A 20038-nucleotide genomic window follows, 5' to 3' on the forward strand; every position below is an offset into this window, starting at 1 on the left:
CCCGCTCTTTTGGTGTTAAACCTCCCTGGATTTTGAAAGACTGCTCTTTTGACATCTCACTGTCTATGCACAAGAAAGAAGATACTCCAAATTACGTCTTCAGGAATCTAATAGCTGAGAAAACCCAAGTATTGGACAATACTGGTTGGAATCTTTTGTACACAGACGGCTCAAAATCTCCTGGTCTGCCTCCTGCTTGTGCGGTGGTATATGCTACAGGACGGGTTCTTCTCAACCACATATTTCACGAAAGCACTCAAACTTTCATAACCGAAGCCAGAGCTATCCTTCACGCTGCCAACCTTGCCCATAAAAACAAACTCAAAACCGTCATTGTTACTGACAGTTTGTCTGTATTACTAGCTACCCGGAACCCTTCGACTTCGAGATGGAGCACCATCAACAAATTAAGGAATATAATTACTACACCCGACGGAAAAATTAAAATGTAATGGGTACCAAGTCACATCGGTTTACTGGGAAATGAGCAGGCTGATCGAGCGGCAAAGTATGCTGCTTCTGCTCCTCTAATTATGGATGATGTCATGGAAAAGTTGGATCTTCAAAGATACATTGGAAGAAAAGTTAAAGAGAAAATTGCAGAAGGAAATTTACAATACCATCATCAACACTACTCTTGCATTAACCCTCAATTAACTCCACCTCTATATCCAACAAATGTTGAGAAAACCAAGATCCAAACATTTTCGAGAATTCGCCTTGGTCATACAATTGCAACTCACCAATGGATCCTGAAGAAGTCTTCTCCCCCAATCTGCTGTTGTGGACAAACTCTTACTATAAAGCACGTTCTCTGCGACTGCCTCAACTTTTCCTTGGCTAGAAGTATTGCATTTGGAACGATTAACCCTTTGAACATTCTACAATCAGCTTCAGAACAGCATATCAATTCAATATTTTACTTTATTAATACTACTAAGCTTATTATCTAATATCCATTTATTTAAATTAGAGCCGATAGCCTGTGTTGCTAGTGCTCAATGTCTCTTTTTTTAGTCTAAGAATTCAATTCATTAGTCTAAAATTAAAATAATAATAATAATAATAATAATTTTAAAAAAAGTCCTATTGTATATATCAAATTCAGGCGTTGAATTTTTCAATGTTTTGTTAATCTTAGAAGTTAGCGTGTTGAAGACATAAACGTTGATGTATCGTTAAAGCCGCCCATTTACATCAGAAAATCTGATCATTTCTCTGCTCTTATGCAAAACTTGGGCGTTATCTCCATCAAACAAAAGAGCTTGGAGAGTGGAAGGCGGGTTGTAATAGAATAGTGGGAAAAAATATATTGCATAATATAATTACTTTAAAATTTTATTTAAATACTTGAAATACTTAAAAACTTATCAGAAAATGAATTTATTTTGTCACATAAAATTAGTTTTATGTGATTATATATACAATCTTGTGACGTTTATGATTTTAAAGTTTACGAAATTTAATGTTTTTTTAACGCCGCAAGCTTCTATGTGCAATCGTATAAAAGTTCGTTTTAATATTTTAATTTTAAAATTCTTTTTGCATAATTAACTGTTCATTTGAGTTGCGGACCATGGCTAACGGTTTGTAACACATCGGTCAATATCTCACGGAATTGACACCTAGTTGTCGTCAAAAACCGAAAACCAATATTATTTTCGAATGCCAGTCTCGACATAACACTTGTAAAGATTGAAGACCTAATATTTATTTATGTTTGCATTTAAATGCATATAGTTGCTTATTTTATTCTATTTTTAATTTTTAATTTAAAAAATTAAATGAAAATGGAATGTAGACAATTGGCAACAATATGGCTATTATTATAATTTAGAAATTTACAATGACTCGGTTCACTCTATTTTAGTTATTTTCCAAACAATAAAAAAATACGAATTTCCTGTGTTAAACAATCATTCTTCTCTAATGACAAACAACTTCTACTGACAGTTTTGCTTTTCAAATATTGTTCTGGTCAAGTTCATTTAATTTATATGATGCATGCTTTCTCTTCAGCAGTCGCCGTAAAGTACTTTGATTATCTTTTCCTTACTAATGTGACATGCTTTACACACCCTCAATAAATCTTAGGCATAAATCGCTATTTGTTTAAGCAGTTTAATGAACTTTTCTTGCTCCCTAATGTCTTATGAAAACATTTTTGCTGTTTCCTTAGCTTGAGATTTTCTTTTTAAAAAAACTTATAAGGAAATATCCGTTTTATTTTTCTTACATCTGTCGCCATGTCTCATGGGTGTTTTCTTTGCAGCAAATGGGAACGAATAGAAGAAAAAAAGAAAAGCGTTACTTTCTAATTAATATTTACGCATTCTTATATTACTAAGCTTACACAATTTAGGGACGCAACGAGTAAATGATATCTATTTTAACTTTTTTTCTGCATTAATTAGAATATAAAATTGGTCAGCTTTCCCTAAGCTCCAACGCTACTTACAGGTTAATTTCAGTTACTATGGAAGAAAAATTTCAGTAAACAATTTTAGCTTCCAGTTCTGAGTAAAGTATATATGCACTTAGTGTCTCAATTTGAATAAAATATTTTGATTAGCGCATTCGCAAAAACATTATTTAATAAATTAATTGAACTTGATTATCTCTCTACGATATAATTGTCTGTCTCTCACGTTAATATTTATATTTGTTTGTCGCTTTTACTTCATAGATCAACTTCAAATTCAAAGGCAGTTGAACTTTTGCATTCATTTGCCAAGCTTGAAGCGATTTCTTGCTAATATGTTCTATATTGCCGTCAACAAGATCAAATCTAACCACCTGTAAAGTTTTTTGAGCCTGTTTGTGTAACACTGGTACAAATAAATGCTGTCGGTATAAATGTCAGTTTTTTATAAGTATAGTGTAGATAATGATTGTGAATATACAGATCAATTTTATACATGCTCTGTAACGTGAACATATTAAATAAGGCTGAATTTTATCAAAAAACTGACAAAATTTATTCGTCTACCTAGTGTATATTCATTACTATTTTAATTTTCTCCTAATATTTCGCGTTGTGTCTTTACGACTTTTTTTTTGTTGTTCTAATATTTTAAGTAAAGAGCTTTGACCTCATTGTGTGGTAGGACCATTACTTCTTTCTCTTAACTTGGAATTACTATTGTTTTACAAACCGCGCGCACATGCAAGAAAAGAGACCGTAATGTGGGAGACATCAACAAGCAACCGGAATTACTTTTCTTTATTTGCTTTGATTACGAACCCATCTTTAGTGTACATAAGAAACTTTCAGTATCTCAGTTAGCTTAGGGAATATGTTTTCTTTTTATGTACTAGTTTCTTTTTCTCATTCCATGTTACTAGCTGATGTTAAAGAAAATCAAAAGATTTCAAAAAACTGTTACAAAGAGAGCGCAAAAATCGAAAAAGTCTAGAAAGACATAAACAAAGAAAATGAAAAAAGGAGTAGGAGCTAAACCAAAAAAAAAAAAAAAATCATTAATACTAGTTGACGACAAAAGCGACACTAATACCAGATAATCGCAGATTAACCCTTTTCGCAGTGGGAATACAGCAAAGTAAGTTCGAGGAAGGAAAAGGTAATAATAGTGAAAGGAATGCAAAGCAAGAAGAATTTCGGTTTGGTTTAAGAATAAGCTCACAGACTGACGGTATTGAAATCGCATATAATAGTATAATATCTGAACAGCTGATGACTGTTTAAATGAATTCTCTTTAACGAAAAACCAAACGTGAAAATTAAAGCTTAATTTGAGAATCACATAATAAAGGACAAAACAAGTAAGAAAGTTATATTCAGCAGGGGCCGAATCTAGCACACCCAACACTATGGTGTCCGCATTTTACTCTGTTAGTTCTTTATTTTGATAGCCATATCGCTGGTATTATTAAGACAAAATTAATCTACCATATTCACTAGAGTTAACCCAATTTTAGACATATAATATATCTCCATTTGAGGAATGCACAAAACAATTTTAAACATACCGTCTTGTTTGCCTTATGAGAAACTAGCATAAAACCTCAAAAAGTTTTTTCCCGATTGGAAGCTACCGGGCTTCTAACTTTTATAATTTTTGAATAACTTTTATAAATTTTGAGCCAAAATCCACAAATTGTTGCGTTCAGCTTACGCGCCACTACGGGCTTCTGCTCTAACCAATTTGGACCTTTTTCAATACAAACCCGCGTTCAAAAACTTCCAACTAAATTTGAAGTCGGTGTCTTCGTTTTTTAGATATACAAAGACTTTCCACAGACACACAGATCAGAAATGGTCTAAACAATTTAGAATTGCACACTGATCAAGCACATGTATGTACTTTATAGGAGCTCTGAAGCTTCTTTCTATGAAAAAGCAAAAAATGAGTATACCCCCATCCTTCAGTGGTCGGTATAAAAATAAATTAATAAACAAAACAATCAGATTCGATTTAATGCGATTCAAGAAATAAACATATGGTAGCTTTTGAGAAAATTTTGTCCTTTCTGGGAAAGACCATAAGATACCGAAAAAGAAAAGGAACTATGTGAACGAATTGTAGATGTAAGACTTTATTCCAAGTTTTTCCGCGCTATACATTGACGTGAAAAGCTAACAAAATATGGCGTAAAATTAATGAAGTTCCAAATAATGAGGCGGTGCCGGAGACTAACGTTCACGGGATTGCGTCAAACTGACAAACGAATACAACTTAAAACAAAATGAAACGTTATCTTTTAGAGGCTCGTCTAGGCCGATGTAGGAGATTATAATGGTGTAATTGCTTGCCGCGATTTTTTGCGCCTAGGTCTAAAATCCATTAGTCAGCGAGACTGGGAAACCTTTTTGCCAGTTATTGTTGTATTTTTTATATTACAACAAATCTTCGTCGTAGCCTTCTTTGCGTAGAAAATCATCTTTGTTTTTTTTAAGAGAAGAAAGAGTCAACAACTATGCTCTTAACATAGCGAACTAAATAGCGAGCAAAATAATAAAACGGCTCAAAATGAAAAGTAGTAATTGCTTTGAGGGCTTTGATATTTCCATGTTAACGTAAGTATCCTGCGCGGTCATTCTCGTTTCTTGTCACAGAAAACATGCTGCTAAATATGTGTTGATATAATGTCGCAAATCTATCAAATGTTTCCGTGTTCTTTTTTAGTTGCGTATATACAAAGCCAAGAAGACGTGGCGCTATGAAGATTTCTAAATTTTAGGTTCGCTCTTTCTATACGCCTATGCAGATATTTTTTCTAGCTTACACAGAATATATATTAATATATAAGAGTAACTGCTACTTATAATGCCCAGAGTGCGTCATCAATTTACCATACACGACTGCCTGTTCACAATATATAACGGGCGTACATCTGTAAAAACTTTAAATAGTGCAGTATACGATATAATTAAGGTGTGCCTACAATGATAGTGTGCTCACAATGAAAATAAATAAAGAAACTTACACACAAAATATTAAATTAATTCTAACTTAGGCAAATTGATTTGCTTTTTGATTTTCTTGATTAGTATACTTTGACTCAACATATTTTCGCGCCAAGACTTTCGACTTTTTGTACAACAAGAACTTAAAGTCCACATAGTGACGTTTATATTCGATGCAATCATTATGTGCGGGAAGCCGGTCTTTTGTTACGTTCATCATTATATCAAAAATGAATTTACTAATATTTAACGTATATTCGTTTTTACTACATTATGCTTTGTTGTGAAACTTAGTGAAAAAGCAACTCACATACTATTATTTACTTATTAAAGATATATGTTAAGTACATTTTTCTCTCAACATTGAAAAGCGACTGTGGTGTCAATTTCACTTCTAAAAAACCACATACCGCGGACGATAGTTATTATTGCAATGTTTAGTTTAGGTTAATTGACTGTTTATTTCGTTTACACTCTTGTAACAAAATAGGTTTCTCTTTTGACGCAAACGATCTTCTACATTAACCAAACCAATAAACTGCCGTTCACAATTCTTTCAACGTCTCTTCTATATCGATCTTAAAATTATTCGTTTTTTCGTAAAGGGTAACCTTTTTGACGTTATATACTATTATGGGTTACCAATCGGATGAAAAACTGTGCAAGAAGCCCATTTCTTTCTTTATATATTTTGTTAAAAGACAGCACAATTAGCTTTGGCGGATGGTGTAGAAATTTGTGCGCAAAGCCATAAACTAGAGCTTAATTCCGAATAACCAACAAATCTGCTACCGTAGTAAGCGTGAAAAAATTTAAATTACCTGTGGATTTACTACTCTGAATAGTAAACTTCTTGGCTAACATAACCCTGCTATGAAAAACCGTAATAACCTAACCAAAAGTCAAATGTATTCATAAATAAAATAAAAAAGAATCGAATGTACAAAACACGTACGGAGAAGAAACATAAATAAAAAAGATTCAATAAACAAAGGGACAATGAAAAAAAATACGCAAAAGTAACGGCCAAATAGCATTTTTACATCACCAATCACCAATTAAATTACCGCCGCTTTACGTTGCGCAATACTTGGTGCTTCAATAACCACCTCCCTAGGGCCTTCACGAATCTGTCAATATTTCGGTCTCTTATTAAAAAAATAACGCCAAATCTACAATAACAGAGACAAAATTTCGAACCGCAGAGATAATCTAAAATGTTGCTTAAATACTTTTAAAATCTACTACCAAGAATTATATCTCCATTATCACGGCAGCGGAATGCAATTTTCGCGCCCCTAATAACGGAAGTCTACTATGCAAGATTTTTTATTCAAATTTTAATTTTCTTTCTATAATATACCTTTTCTTTGACGCGGACGGACATCTTCCTCGGCTTGCAGAAGTTTTTCATCGAAATTTATTAAAGCATATGACGAACATAAAATTGAGAAACCTTTAATGCGAATCGATATAAAAAATGAAAAGGAAATAAAATACATCTCTCTTCGGACTTATGTTTGTGCACTCTAAAACGCAGAAGTATAAATATTTTATTCGCATCACGAAAACTTTAACGTTGCCTTTGTCCGTACACATAACGAGTATGATTGAGCAAGCAGCGTAATATCTTCTAAAATAACAGCAGTACTTATATTACGTTAATAGAGATCCGCCTCAGTAGACAAATAGATACGAATTGCGACCACCAAATCGGTGTTCGCTAATTCAAGTCTCAAGTGCGGTAGAGTTGTCTCTAGTCATAGATATAATAAGTGTTCGATCAGTAAGGGCAGAACACATATCGATGGGGCAATCATCCACTAGACTGCGCCCATAATTTCCCTATTTCTTTGCGTCTCCTCACTTCTTTCCGGCAATCAACGTGTTATGCGAATAGGGGACATCTCCTAAGTGATTGGTCCTATTGCAAAATAAAAAAAAAAAGAAGCAGCTATCTGAAAATGACTCCACGCTAGTTTCAACCTTACAATTTGAAAATAGTCATGACATTGCGAAAATATTCTTCAGCTGATCATAATTGTTGTGCTGCTTTTGAGGCATTAAAATGCATATATTATTGAATAATTGACAAACAAAGTCAGTTATATTCATTACAAAAATCTTGTACGACGTCCGGCTTCGATCTCTGTTTAATATATAGATGTGTTTCTCTTACTTCAATTGTTGGACACATATTATTAATTTAAAATTCACTACACATATAATACCGGGATGTTCGTGCCGCCAAGTGGTGTTTGTCGTTGTAAAACGTTTACATTAGTATTCTATTTCATTTTAATTAATTTTATATGATTTAATGTCAATTTGGGGTTAATTGTATTATCGAAATTTTTTTTTTAACTATTTGCAGTCATTCCTACATTACAATTGGATTTGGGTTCAAATTTAAATCCAGAGGACATCGAAGAAGGTGACGATGTATATTTCGAGTGTAAAGTTCATGCCAATCCAGCTGCCTATAAAGTGATATGGAAACACAATGTAAGTTAATAATAAAATAATAAAAAATATATACTGAAAAAAACCATTTGTTTATATTTATCTTTAATTTGTACTAAATTAGAAAAAAGCCTAAAGAAAAGAAAACATGAGACAATATTGACTTTTTGGGAAAAATTCTACAATAATATAAATATAAAATACATAGATATACAAACATACACACACACACACACACACACACACACAAACATAAACATACACACGCACATACATGCTTGCACACGCATGCACATGCACGAACTTACTTACGTATTTATATATATGTAAACGTAAATTGTTAAATAAAATAAACTTCACCACTGCATGTAAACATAGGCAGAGTACTCGAAGTTGTAAAACAATAACAAATGATTGACTTAAATTTCAGAGTTAAAGTTTGATTAGCTTAAGTTGAGACCAAAGTACAATAGCTGTGCATAAATATAGGAATATGTGTATGTGCATAGACAAAACAATTTGTAAAATTCATTAGAAATTTGAATTTTAAAAAAGCAGTAAAGGAGAAAGATTGAAAGTGGAAGAGAAAGAAAGACAACGAAGGTAACGCGCCTAAAGCATTGGTTTCGCAAGTTTGTTCTAACTTTCTTGTAAAATAAGGACATATTAATGTTCGTACATTGGCTTGCATTTGCGTATTGTCACAAGTTTGCAATAGTAGAGTTTTGTATAACATTTCAAGTATGAGTATGTTATTTAGACATATTTAATTAATTTGTAGCAATTAAATGTTGTTTTCAATTTTCTTGATTGCACACATCGGTATCCACTGCTGCACTTTCAAACAAGCGCATATGCATAAACGCTCTTACACACACAGAAATAGAAACAAATTTATATACCTTCATATATACGGACATTTAACTCAATTTCTACAACAAACAAGCAAACGCAGGCACACTCACTACTCAATTTTCCATGCACATATAAAATAGACAGGCACATGTAGTTCGTTCTGTTTAAAAACTACAAGTATTCTGTATACATATACAGGCGCACATATATTTTTATTCAATTTGTATATTTGTACCTTTTTATATATAATATGCACGTATGTTTGTGTTTTGTGTATATATTTGTGTGCATGTACACACTTATATTGCATAACAATTTTACTATTATTTTATGTGCTGCAGTAAGTCTTCAATTGTTTTTAACATTTGACCTAAAATGTAATACAAAGGAGGAAGGAAAATATGTCTGCGTGTGTGTATTTGTGTACGTAGATAACTTTTTGCTTTATTGTACTTGTTGTACAGCTTTAGTGTTAGATTTATTTTATGCAATCAACAATATACGTATACAGTTACAGAAGAAGTACATCAACAACGTACATTACTGCGTTTACCTATATATAGATCCAGCTTAAATGTAGATTTTGTTTTTTATTTAAATACATGAACACATACAACATATACATATACTACAATATATATATATACTAAAGTATTCAAGTAGAAAATAATATAGCTTTTCTTATTTTCTCATTGAAATTCTTGGCAATTGTTGCTTAAGTAATAACAGAATTCAACTAAAAAACAAATTTATATATATGTAGACCTTTACATTCAGCAGCCAGGTATGAATATACTAAAATCTGCTAATATTGCCATTGTGTTTGTAACGTGAATAAGCCTGTCTTTAATCACTCTACAATATGTAAAGTGTACGTCTTTCATGACCAATGGGTCTAAGAGGACTTAGTTATGACTATCTTCGATTGGTTCGGCGGTACAGTTGCTCAGTAATATAGACTTCTTCACCTTGAGTTCATAAATGATCCTTCACTCAGCTGTCCAGCTGCAGCGCTTTATGCTTATGTACCGAAAAGGTTCCTATCAGCACATCGCCAGACAGAAAAAGCTAAGATGTTAAATTAATTTCAAATTTCAGCACAAACTTCTCTAAGGTATACGTCAGTTTTCATTTATTCTTTTCTCGTAAATACGCTTGTTCTTGAGAAGACTTGTCCTCCTTTACACTACTAGAAGAAATAGGTAAAAAAAAAGATTTTTTCTATAAGAATCACACGTTCGCCTGTAAAAGAAAATAAATTCCGTGCATCCTGCTTCCTTGCTGTGAAACTCTGATCGCTTTACCTGGATATGTGCGATATAATGGCAAAAACTCGCAACAGAAAATTGCAATAATTTTGCATACATTTGATAATAAGGTTTATTTATAGGTATCGTAGCTTGTAACATGAGTAATGGAAAACCTCTATATATGAATGCCTCACTTGCCGAGTCAGTTGTCTTCATAAAACGAAACGTAGCGAAAAGTGATAAAATGGTTTATTTACATTATTTTACTCCGTAGTGTCAATAGCAAGAAAAAACTAGCTTCGCATGTATTTGACTTTTAATTACTGTGTACAAAAGTTTCTTAATTATGTTTTTTAATGCGATAGAATTGGCTTTCGGAATAAATTATCTATTATTGAATGTCTACAAAAATTTTATCATTTAGTGCTCTAAGTGCTTATTATTGCAGAAATTTATTTTCAAGGTGTACAGTATAAAGGAGTCAGTCGAGTGCCTTGAAATAGAAATTAGGGTTAATCGGTTTGCAAGTAAAGCATTCAAATCCTACATGAAAACAGAGGATAATCTAGCCCCTGAGGGATAGGAAGATGACCTGGTCCTAATAACTATATCTGCATCCAGGTTACAAATCCTTATGCATCTGAAAAGCGTATTTGGCAATTAAAATTGGCTAAGAGCGCTAGGAAAGATGAAGATACAGAGACGCAGATAGTTGGAAGGAACATTTTAGAACCAAACCACGTATGTAATACAAGTAATGTTAAAAAAAGTTTTCATGAGAAAGTTTTTAAATGGTTTGTATTCGTCTAATCTCAATATATGTCCTTGTTGTTCGTAGTTTAGAATGCACAAACATCTTCGCCATTAGGAAAATTTCTTTGCTATAGCTCGTGTATTAGTTAATTAATCACGTTCTTGTGAATCATACATGCAATAATTTTTCTTGAAACAATTCATTTTAATTTCTTATAACAACTTTTTAATGATAGCTCAGACAACTTTAATCAAACTAATTATTAATTTAAGTTGCGTGCTCAATTGTTAATTGTCAATGGTTATGAATACTTGAGAACATGTGAACACAACAATAACATCAAACAAAGTAATAACACCAGTGTAATCTAACACTTAAACACAGAGACCCCATATGAACAGAAACTCATACTGTCGCAATAAAAAGTTTGAAAAGGAAAACATTAATTACATTATCCGCACAGGTGGCTCAAGCAATAAATAAAATATTTTCCTTTCTATAGTGTGTTATGGAAAAACTTTAAAATGTTCTTATATACGTGAAAGGCTTTGTGTGAAACCTTATTGCAATTCTATGAATTTTATGCTTACGTATGTATGAGTATGTGTGTGTATAAATGCGTTATGATATAAGAAAGACATTGTTATGACAACATGTAGCGTACTTTGCGCAAGTTTTGTGAACGTCATCATGAAGGCGTACTAATTGTAACATTCCAGATGTTGGTCTCAAAAATATGAGGCAGACATGTTAGTGACATATTGAGCTGATTTTCTCTTGAAATGTCTTGATCAATATCTTCCGTGCTAGAACTGATATCAATGGTAGACCTGGGCTAATTGTTTTGATACTAATAAGGTAGTATTAAATCTTCTGAAAATGAAAACCCAACCAGACTTTAAGCTGCTGTCAAGAAATAAAAATTTTTTTGAAGTGATTGGTATCCAAAATTCGCTTCAAAACCAATAAAGCTATCATAGTACGCTATACGCTTCGTTTTATTTTTATTCTAAAGAATATTTCGCTTTTAATTAAATATATATGGCTCTATTGTTGAAGTCATTTATTTAATGAATTTTTGCCGTAGCTTTCGCTTTACCACCCATTAGCAGATTTTCTTATATAATGACTGCACAATCCCGTATCGTTTTGCAGCACATTTTGAAACTTATCAATTTTAAATTAATAACAATAATACAATTTTGTTTTATTAATAACTTATACGTTGAGGTAAATTTCTCGTAAAATTCTAATTTGTTGAAAAAATATTCTCAAATATTTTATTACCATTAAATATTTATGAAATCTTTAGAAAATACTTTTATAGCAATTATATGAAATAATTTTGCTATAAGAAATTTTCTGAAAGAAAGAAGTTCGTAAAGGAGCGGAGAAGCGAGTGAAAAGTGCAAACCATTATTTATAACCATTGTTTACGAGGAAGCATTAGTTCTTATGCATGCGTATGCTATTACAGTTATTCAAAATTTATTACACAATAAAACCATGAAGTACAGGCGTACGTATGAGTACCACTTAATAATAAAAAAAAGTTATCGCCAAAGCTTTACTGTTGTGCACATTTGTATGTAAATGTTGAACGTAGTTAGCTCCTATGGATGTTGGGTAGAACTTTTTAACTATCAACGGATGAAAATGTATTAATTTTGCGCTTTCTTTTCAATTTCTCCTCAAAAAGGATCTAGAGCGTATTTATTATTCTCTTGGTTATCGAAGAGAGACCGACCCATAGGTAAACATTGTTCGCATTAATTTATTTTATTCTTCATAGATCAAGTGCGAAGTACGTTTTTCTATAAATTTATGCAACTTTACGACGTAACCTGTCCATATAGCCATATTCCTATAATAGCAAATTCCAAAAGTTATATCGCGACGTAGTTCCCGAGGTGTGTGAGTGACGTTGTTACCGATCTTGTTAAATAATTGTGCAGCTTCTGGCAAATTCTTTATATTTACTTGAGATATGGTGGATATCCCATACACGCTGGAGGCATTAATTTGGCTCATTAAATTAATTCGCTTAATCTATCTATTTTCGCGAATGATTTCATTTCATTAATAGGACAATAGGCCGTGGCGAAACTTTCTTTTTCCACGATCCACTTATTTTGCTGCTCTCGAGAATCGCAAGGCACCAGAGAATTTTTACAATAACAGTATAACAGAAATAACCGGCACGCGTCTCTTCTTCTTGACGGTCACACACACAAAAGCTTAACAAAAGATTTTCAGGCTTCTAATGTCAGCTACAGCAGAGGTCACGCGTTGTTACATTTATTTCACCCTCATTTAAAGTGAAAGCACAGACTGTCAAAGTTTGAACTCTACTCCAAGCTATTGCCAATAAGGGATATCAGGGATAATTTACGTTACACCTAATATAAGTAACACTGCTGGCTCTTGTATGTAAAATAAATCTAATATGCTTAGCATAGGTGTGGAACAGAAATGAGGTACAATGTTGGTTGTTACAACTTTACTTAGCACCGAAATTAGTTACTATATTATAATAATTTAATAATTATTAATATTGTCAGCGCAAGATCCTAACAAGCACATTCCGAGCGCTTTTCAAAGGTTTAGTTATTTATTTAAAATTATTACAACTTGGTTACATCCAATGATCGTATAATAGCAAGATAGAATTTTTAGAGCAAAAGCTATAATACTTTTGTAGTACATAAAGAGCTGCGCAAAATGCTATTTAATTTAGGGAGACAACTCTCCTTGACAGAAGGTGTTGAGCCAACTCATGTAAGCGCATGAGAATATAATTCAATCAATATAAAAATCTTATAAAAATCTAATAATAAACTGTGAGGGTGGAACTTTGCAATGGTCACTTAACAACCGGTACTAGACATAGCTTAGTCAGTTTGCGACACAAAAAATCTTCTAAGTTAGTCAGTTAATTTCATTCGAATGCGATATGGACAGATTGCGCATATTAAGGAGTACTAAGTTTATCTTACGTTGGTTAAACTTTACGAATATGAAGTTTCTTGAAGAACGACGAGTATAAGAACACACATCGCGTTTTCTGTAACAAAGGACAATTGCTCTTCAGTATTTCTTATCAATCAAATCCCTAAATATAGCTGTACTAAGTATCTAAACATGCATCTAAATAGAAAACAAAAAGGGCACGTATTGGCTGGTTGATCAAAAATGAAAGTGAAAAAGTAAGGTGAAGACGTGACTAAATTCAAAGATTAAAGTCTTAAAGCCCTAGCATCTAAGGCTGTCGACTTTATTGAACGCGAAAATGTTATCTTCATTTTTCTTGTAAAACTTGACTGCATAGAGTAAAGGGTGGGACTGCTTCTTCCATAGAAAATGGGAAAAATTTTTGGGCGAGCTTTTCAAATAAAATATTTCTAGAAATGGCTGTTTTATACAACAACAAATGCCGTTTTTTACTCAAGTCATTGTGCTTTATCGCAAGTAACATTGCAATGAATCTGCTAATGCTCTTTCTGAAGGAGTGATAAAGTTGTTTCTTGACCGCTGGCGAATTTTTTTTCTTTTTTATGTGCACGTTTATATGCGATCTAATTTGTAATAAGACACAAATCGGCTGACCTTTAAATTTTAGACGAGCCTTAGCCTTCTCTAAGGATAACCCAGAGTGGATATATTGGCTTGGTTTCATTAACTAAGAAGTTCTTGCGCATTGATCTGGGACGTTGAAAGTAGTTTCATTTTGTTTAAAACTTGCTAATCGATAACCGCATTTATCAGCTTAACAAAGAAAGAAAATCCTTTGACAACGGAACCCTCCAGTGGGAATAATGCTACATGTATTAATCTATTTCCATGAGATGGTAGCGCTATTTTTGGACGTTACGACAAATTCCTTAAGATGAAAAGAAGGATTGTGTTTGAGCCGATTCTACTGAGCCAACGATAGCAACGACAGAACGAAGACATTTCCAGTCTACTCATAAGCACGTGGTCTTCGAATTCTCGTGAACAGCGCTTGTTAAAGCCTGTTTAACATGAAATATAAAAAAATGCTTAGAAATATCATCGTTGATCCGATAGGGACGCATATTCTTGCGGTCAGCTGAAGGTTTCCAGTTTTTCATTGCAATCTAAGTTTGACGCTATTCTTGCCATCCTAAACATAAGAAACCAAATCAAACGCAGATCTTTTCAAAAGCTACACTGTGATCCTCGAAAGCTATGCCAATAGATTAACTTACCAAGTTTTTATGCCTTTCATCAAGTCAACTAATGGAATGTCTAAATATCCTTTATAAGCAAGAACTTAACTAAGAACGTCCAAAAAAGTGATCGGAAGATGCCAAAATTATTTCAAATAAAAAACATAGCTTTTTTGGAAAATTCTATTTTATAGATTTTTTGCGCATTTTTTTATAGGCGTTTGCACTTTAGCTTAAAATTGCAGCGAAGAACAAACGCTCGACTTCGGCACGATATTCTAAATTTTTGTAGTGTTTGCGTGAATTTTGCTATTCATAATTGGGACAGAAAACTTACAAGGTAGCGTGTTTACAAACGATTTAATGGGTTAACTTTGGGAATGAAAGCCATTCTCACACAAGCATAGCCCTATACCACTCAAAAAAGCTCAAATTAGCTTAGAAAGAACCTTAAAAAAAAAGAAGAAATAGGGAGAGAGATATTAAGCGTAACTTCATAAGGTTGTCATATGTAGTCTAAATACATCTACAGGGAAAAGTTGTCTGCTCACTGATAGATTTGTAAATAATCGAAAATTTTTTAAAAAGAGTGTCAAAGTAATCTCGAATACGGATGCGATTAATTCTAAAAAGAAACCCCACAGAGCGAAAATTATTTGATCGAGATGATCTTGAAGGCATTTATTTTCTATCACTTTCACAATATTGAAGAAATATTTTTCTTGTTAACATAAAAGACGTTAGCACATGTTGGTAAACATTATTTTTAAAGGATTTTTGTACATAATGAAAGAAACCTATAATTGTATTTATTTTCAATTAACTATTTTCATACGTACACTTTGTTTACGAAGTTTAACTATTTTCATTTCAAAACATTTTCCTTTAGATATTTTTCTTCTTTGGTAATTACCTCAAATATTGTTACAAAGCGAAAACATAACAATACGTATAAGGTTTTCTGTTTATTTAAATGCAAAGCCAATGTTAAGTGCAAACGAACTGAGAACATTATATTAAAAAAAATAACAAGTAAGAAACAAGTGGATATATAAACCTCGGGGAGAATTTGGATTGCACACTACCTGCGATGAAGGTTACTAAAGTCTACTCATAACCAAAGAGATTCTATGAGGACTCAATGAATAGTTCTATCTTATCAATGGCTACTAAAACTGCTAACCTCATGGAAAAAACTTTAGCATGCGTTTTTTAAGCTTGTGATGTTGTAAAGTGGGTTTGCTTTCACTTTTAACCGATTGGCTTAGTAAAACTATTTCTAACTTATATGGCGAGGTTTAGCTTTCTCTCTTAAGGTCTGCGAAGCGTAAAAGAGCGTCAGAAAACAAGTAGAGAGAGAGAGAGAGAGAGAGCGGGAGAGAGTAATAGCGATGATGTTAAATCAGCACCGAATACGACACTATTAAGAAAGACGTATTCTATTTGATTTTACATACACGCGATTGTAACAAGTAGTGTAATGAAACGAATAGACCTCTACATTGAAATTTTGAATTTAAAAACTTTTCATTCCTGCGAGTCACAGAACGAAAGAAAAATAAACTGCAAATGGTTTTCATATATTCTACATATTGCCACTGTTTCAAATGTTTTAGAACAGCATTCTAGTGCGTTGAGAAAAAAGTTCAAGGCAAGTCTGCATTTTCCGTCTCATTTGCTTCCATTCGAAGCAAACATTGTCACAACCTTTAAATGCGATACCATTCTGTCATGTTGTTGTTTAGTTTCCTTTTTTACTTTTTCGCTCGATTTCTTTTGTATTGAAAATGGCTTAAGTTTAATTGTGTTTTAACTATTTGTGCAGTTTAACTATCAGCTAAACTTGTTCTTTCCGGCTTTGCTTATTTGTATATTCTGTTATTATATGCTTTCACAGTTTTCCTCTTTCTACAATTTCAATTGGATTTGCTTCGGTGTGCTTGTGTGTACTTGCGTTCATATAAAGAAACAAACGTGTCGTCACCCTTGCTTCTCTCTACCATCGAATAACGATGGCCTGCCAATGTTGTCATTCCACTTGTTACAGGCAGAAATTTTGTTTAAAATCCGAATGATTTTAGATGGTTTTGAGGAACAGACTTGTAAGAGTTTATCATTTAAAAGTTGAATAGGCTACGATTCAATAAATTTTGTGAACTATTCATTCTTACGGGAAGTTCTTTCTTAACTCTTAACAAAAAATCTCATCATGGCGACTAAACAGACCAAAAACCTAAAATACAATTACACCCTAAAGAATAGACCGCGGAATGCGGTATGATATGTGGTTCATTCGACCAACGTTCATTCAACTTTTGCAAGATTACTGATGAATTATCTTCTTAAAATAATTATACTCTTACCTTAATTTCTCTTCACAACTTAAATAGGCGTGGCGCGTTTAGAAATGTGCACTTATCGTTCATATTTAGATCATATGAATACAACTGACTTCCTCTAACCTTCAACAAGATTGCAAAAGACACCGTTACGCACTTTTTGCGAAAACACTAGTCTTAAACCACATTGAAAATCCAATTTAAAGAAAACCTCAGTACACGTTTAGTGTACATTTTTCCATGTGTCTTCGTTAAGTGCTGCCGAAACATCCAAAGAGTCAAATTAAGCAGACATAAAGATGGAACGTGTGATAGTGGTAGTACCTTAGTTTAGGTCAATATATTATAATTATGTATGGCAATGATCTGCCTATCTGATATCTAGGCTAACTGCAGATGTCATTATTAATAGCTTCCAACTTACATTAAAGATCTTTAGCTGTAAGATTTGGCATAAGTATTAGAGTGCGTAGAAGCCACTGGTCGTAATACGCGAGAAAAATTTAATTAATTCATACATAGCAGTATATGATAATAGTGACGACTGAGAAATTAAAATCTTAAATGATGAACTCCGTACAAAGAGACATACATCAGAACCACCGAAGGACATCGGTGAAAGAATTATTCCGATCGCCTTATTCAACGTCCCATGAAAACTAAAACTTTATGTATGTATTTGGTTTAGAGAACATGAATCCAGCATCCGTCACAAAACAAAGCTTTCCTATTTTTTGTTTTATTAGTCTTATGGGCTTCAAGTATGTCTTTATAATTGCAGTGTTGCTTCTTGTCATTTGCTTTTTTCCTTTTTTTTTGTTTGCTGCCGTTATTTTTTTCATGGTTATTATTGTCATTACTTGGTTGACGGGTACGTTTTCTTTGAATACAAACATAATAATAGTAAATGTAGATAAGTGAGGGAATTGTTTGCTTAACTTAATTATCGTTAAATTAATTGGTTTAACTGCCTGAGGTGTTTTCGTAATGTAAGAAACAAAGAGAAATATAATAACATTAAAATAACTAAATAAAAATATTGATTGTCTTGAAAGTAAGTCAATATGTTTTAATATAATTTAAATTTGTGAATATACGAACACATTAATAAACAAATTTGTAAATATTTTCTCAAAATGCCTAAGGATCATATATTTTGAATTCATTACGTGTGGCTACGGTCCACGACCATACACTACAACCAGTTAATTTCAGTAAGCGTGGCATCATTCAAATCAAAAAGTCAAAAATAAAGACTAACACTTTCTCATGGGCGTTTTATGTCAACATTTACCTTTGAGCGAGTTATATTTCTTATAATACCCACTAATTGTAATCACGTAGAGTTTATTCTAATTAGCTTTATGCAAAGTTACGCTCTCTTGCATATGGCAAATCATTAAAAAGTGCAAGGTTTAATATTTACACGGTTAAAAGTCATAATAACATAACTACAGATATTTAAAATTTCATTTCTTTCCTAACAGCTTCACGTCTATAAAAAATTTACTCGTATTTAAAATAACTTAAACTCGTTTAATTAATAAAAAAAGAAAAAAAAACGAAATCTGAAGAGCTTTCTGTTGCATCACAGTTGATCAAAGTAGGAAGCAGATCAGTAAACGAGCTGAAAAATCAGAAAGAAAACCAAGACTTAGATTCTTTTGTCTCTTAGTTGTAAATTCATTTTATTGTTAGAAATTTTTCCATACTTTTACCCCTACAAATAAAATAATTCAATCCTTTGAAATATTGTAATGCTTTTATGTATGAAGTGGAAAAATTTCGAACAAATGGCAAACATTAAAGGGCCTCAGGGTATAATTTCATTGCATAGATAGTATTCGGACATTCAGGGTCAAGGCCTATTTTAGATGATTTCCATGGGGAATAGAAAAAGTTTCTTTGGAACATTATTTAAATTTAAGTCTCTTTAAGTTTTCTTTATTCTGAAGCGAATGCTTAGAACTGCAAAATATAATTGAAACACAGTTAAGCTCTTTTATAACTTTGAAGAGCAATTTCTCACTTAGCCAATGGGGAGTAACTGTAAAAGTTGGAGTTCTGACGGCATAAGCCATACATTTATCTTGGATAAAAGAACGCTTAACAATTAATGGGAGGGTCACACATTTCAGAATAATCTCTAGATAGAAAGTTTGCATTTAGGAAGAACACGCACCCTTTCAACTTTATGTTAACCTTGGACTGTTTTTTGTCTCCGCTAATTCTGTCGTCTATAAGGATCGATGCTTATAGACGATTCAACGCTCACCATTGAGAATTTTTATGATGTGATAGGGAATTAAATAATTGTGCAGGAGTCAGTTCACAATTAATGATCGTAAAGTGAATCGGGCAAGTTGCAATTTCCAAGGCAAAGAATCTGTAAATCTCTTCCAGAAATGCTATAATGAAGGTTGTGCTGTTACAACAGAAAATGAATCTAAAGTCCGTGCATGTTTATCGATGACACCGTGTGAACGTGCTGCTCTCAAACCAGCACGGGAATTATTCGCTTGCACTCGAATGCTGGAAAGCACATTACGCCTAAGCAACTTAAAAAGAAGATGCGATGATATTGAGATGAAATAAGATGTGGCAGCCCAAGGCAAAACCCTTGAAGGATGGTTGCGGTTCTATACTAAATGGTTCTGTAAATTTAAGTAGTTTATCCCACCGTCATCAACAACAAAGAAAAGGCTCTACTGGAACCGGTGTCTACAGTGGTGGGCATTTTCGCTTTTATATCTATAGTT

General features: G+C 32.8%; 1 protein-coding gene across 2 annotated transcripts in view; it reads left to right on the forward strand.

Annotated features, from left to right (window-relative positions):
• Positions 1-20038, forward strand: part of LOC119638681 (irregular chiasm C-roughest protein) — a 292205-nt gene that overhangs the window by 215021 nt on the left and 57146 nt on the right. For both annotated transcript variants that reach the window (XM_038035622.1, XM_038035623.1), the window contains exon 11: positions 7803-7933. In XM_038035622.1, the coding sequence (XP_037891550.1) occupies positions 7803-7933 (131 nt within the window). The remainder of the gene's footprint in view (positions 1-7802; positions 7934-20038) is intronic.

Source organism: Glossina fuscipes, unplaced genomic scaffold (genome assembly GCF_014805625.2).
Source record: "Glossina fuscipes isolate IAEA_lab_2018 unplaced genomic scaffold, Yale_Gfus_2 107, whole genome shotgun sequence".
In the NCBI taxonomy this organism is placed as follows: domain Eukaryota; kingdom Metazoa; phylum Arthropoda; class Insecta; order Diptera; family Glossinidae; genus Glossina; species Glossina fuscipes.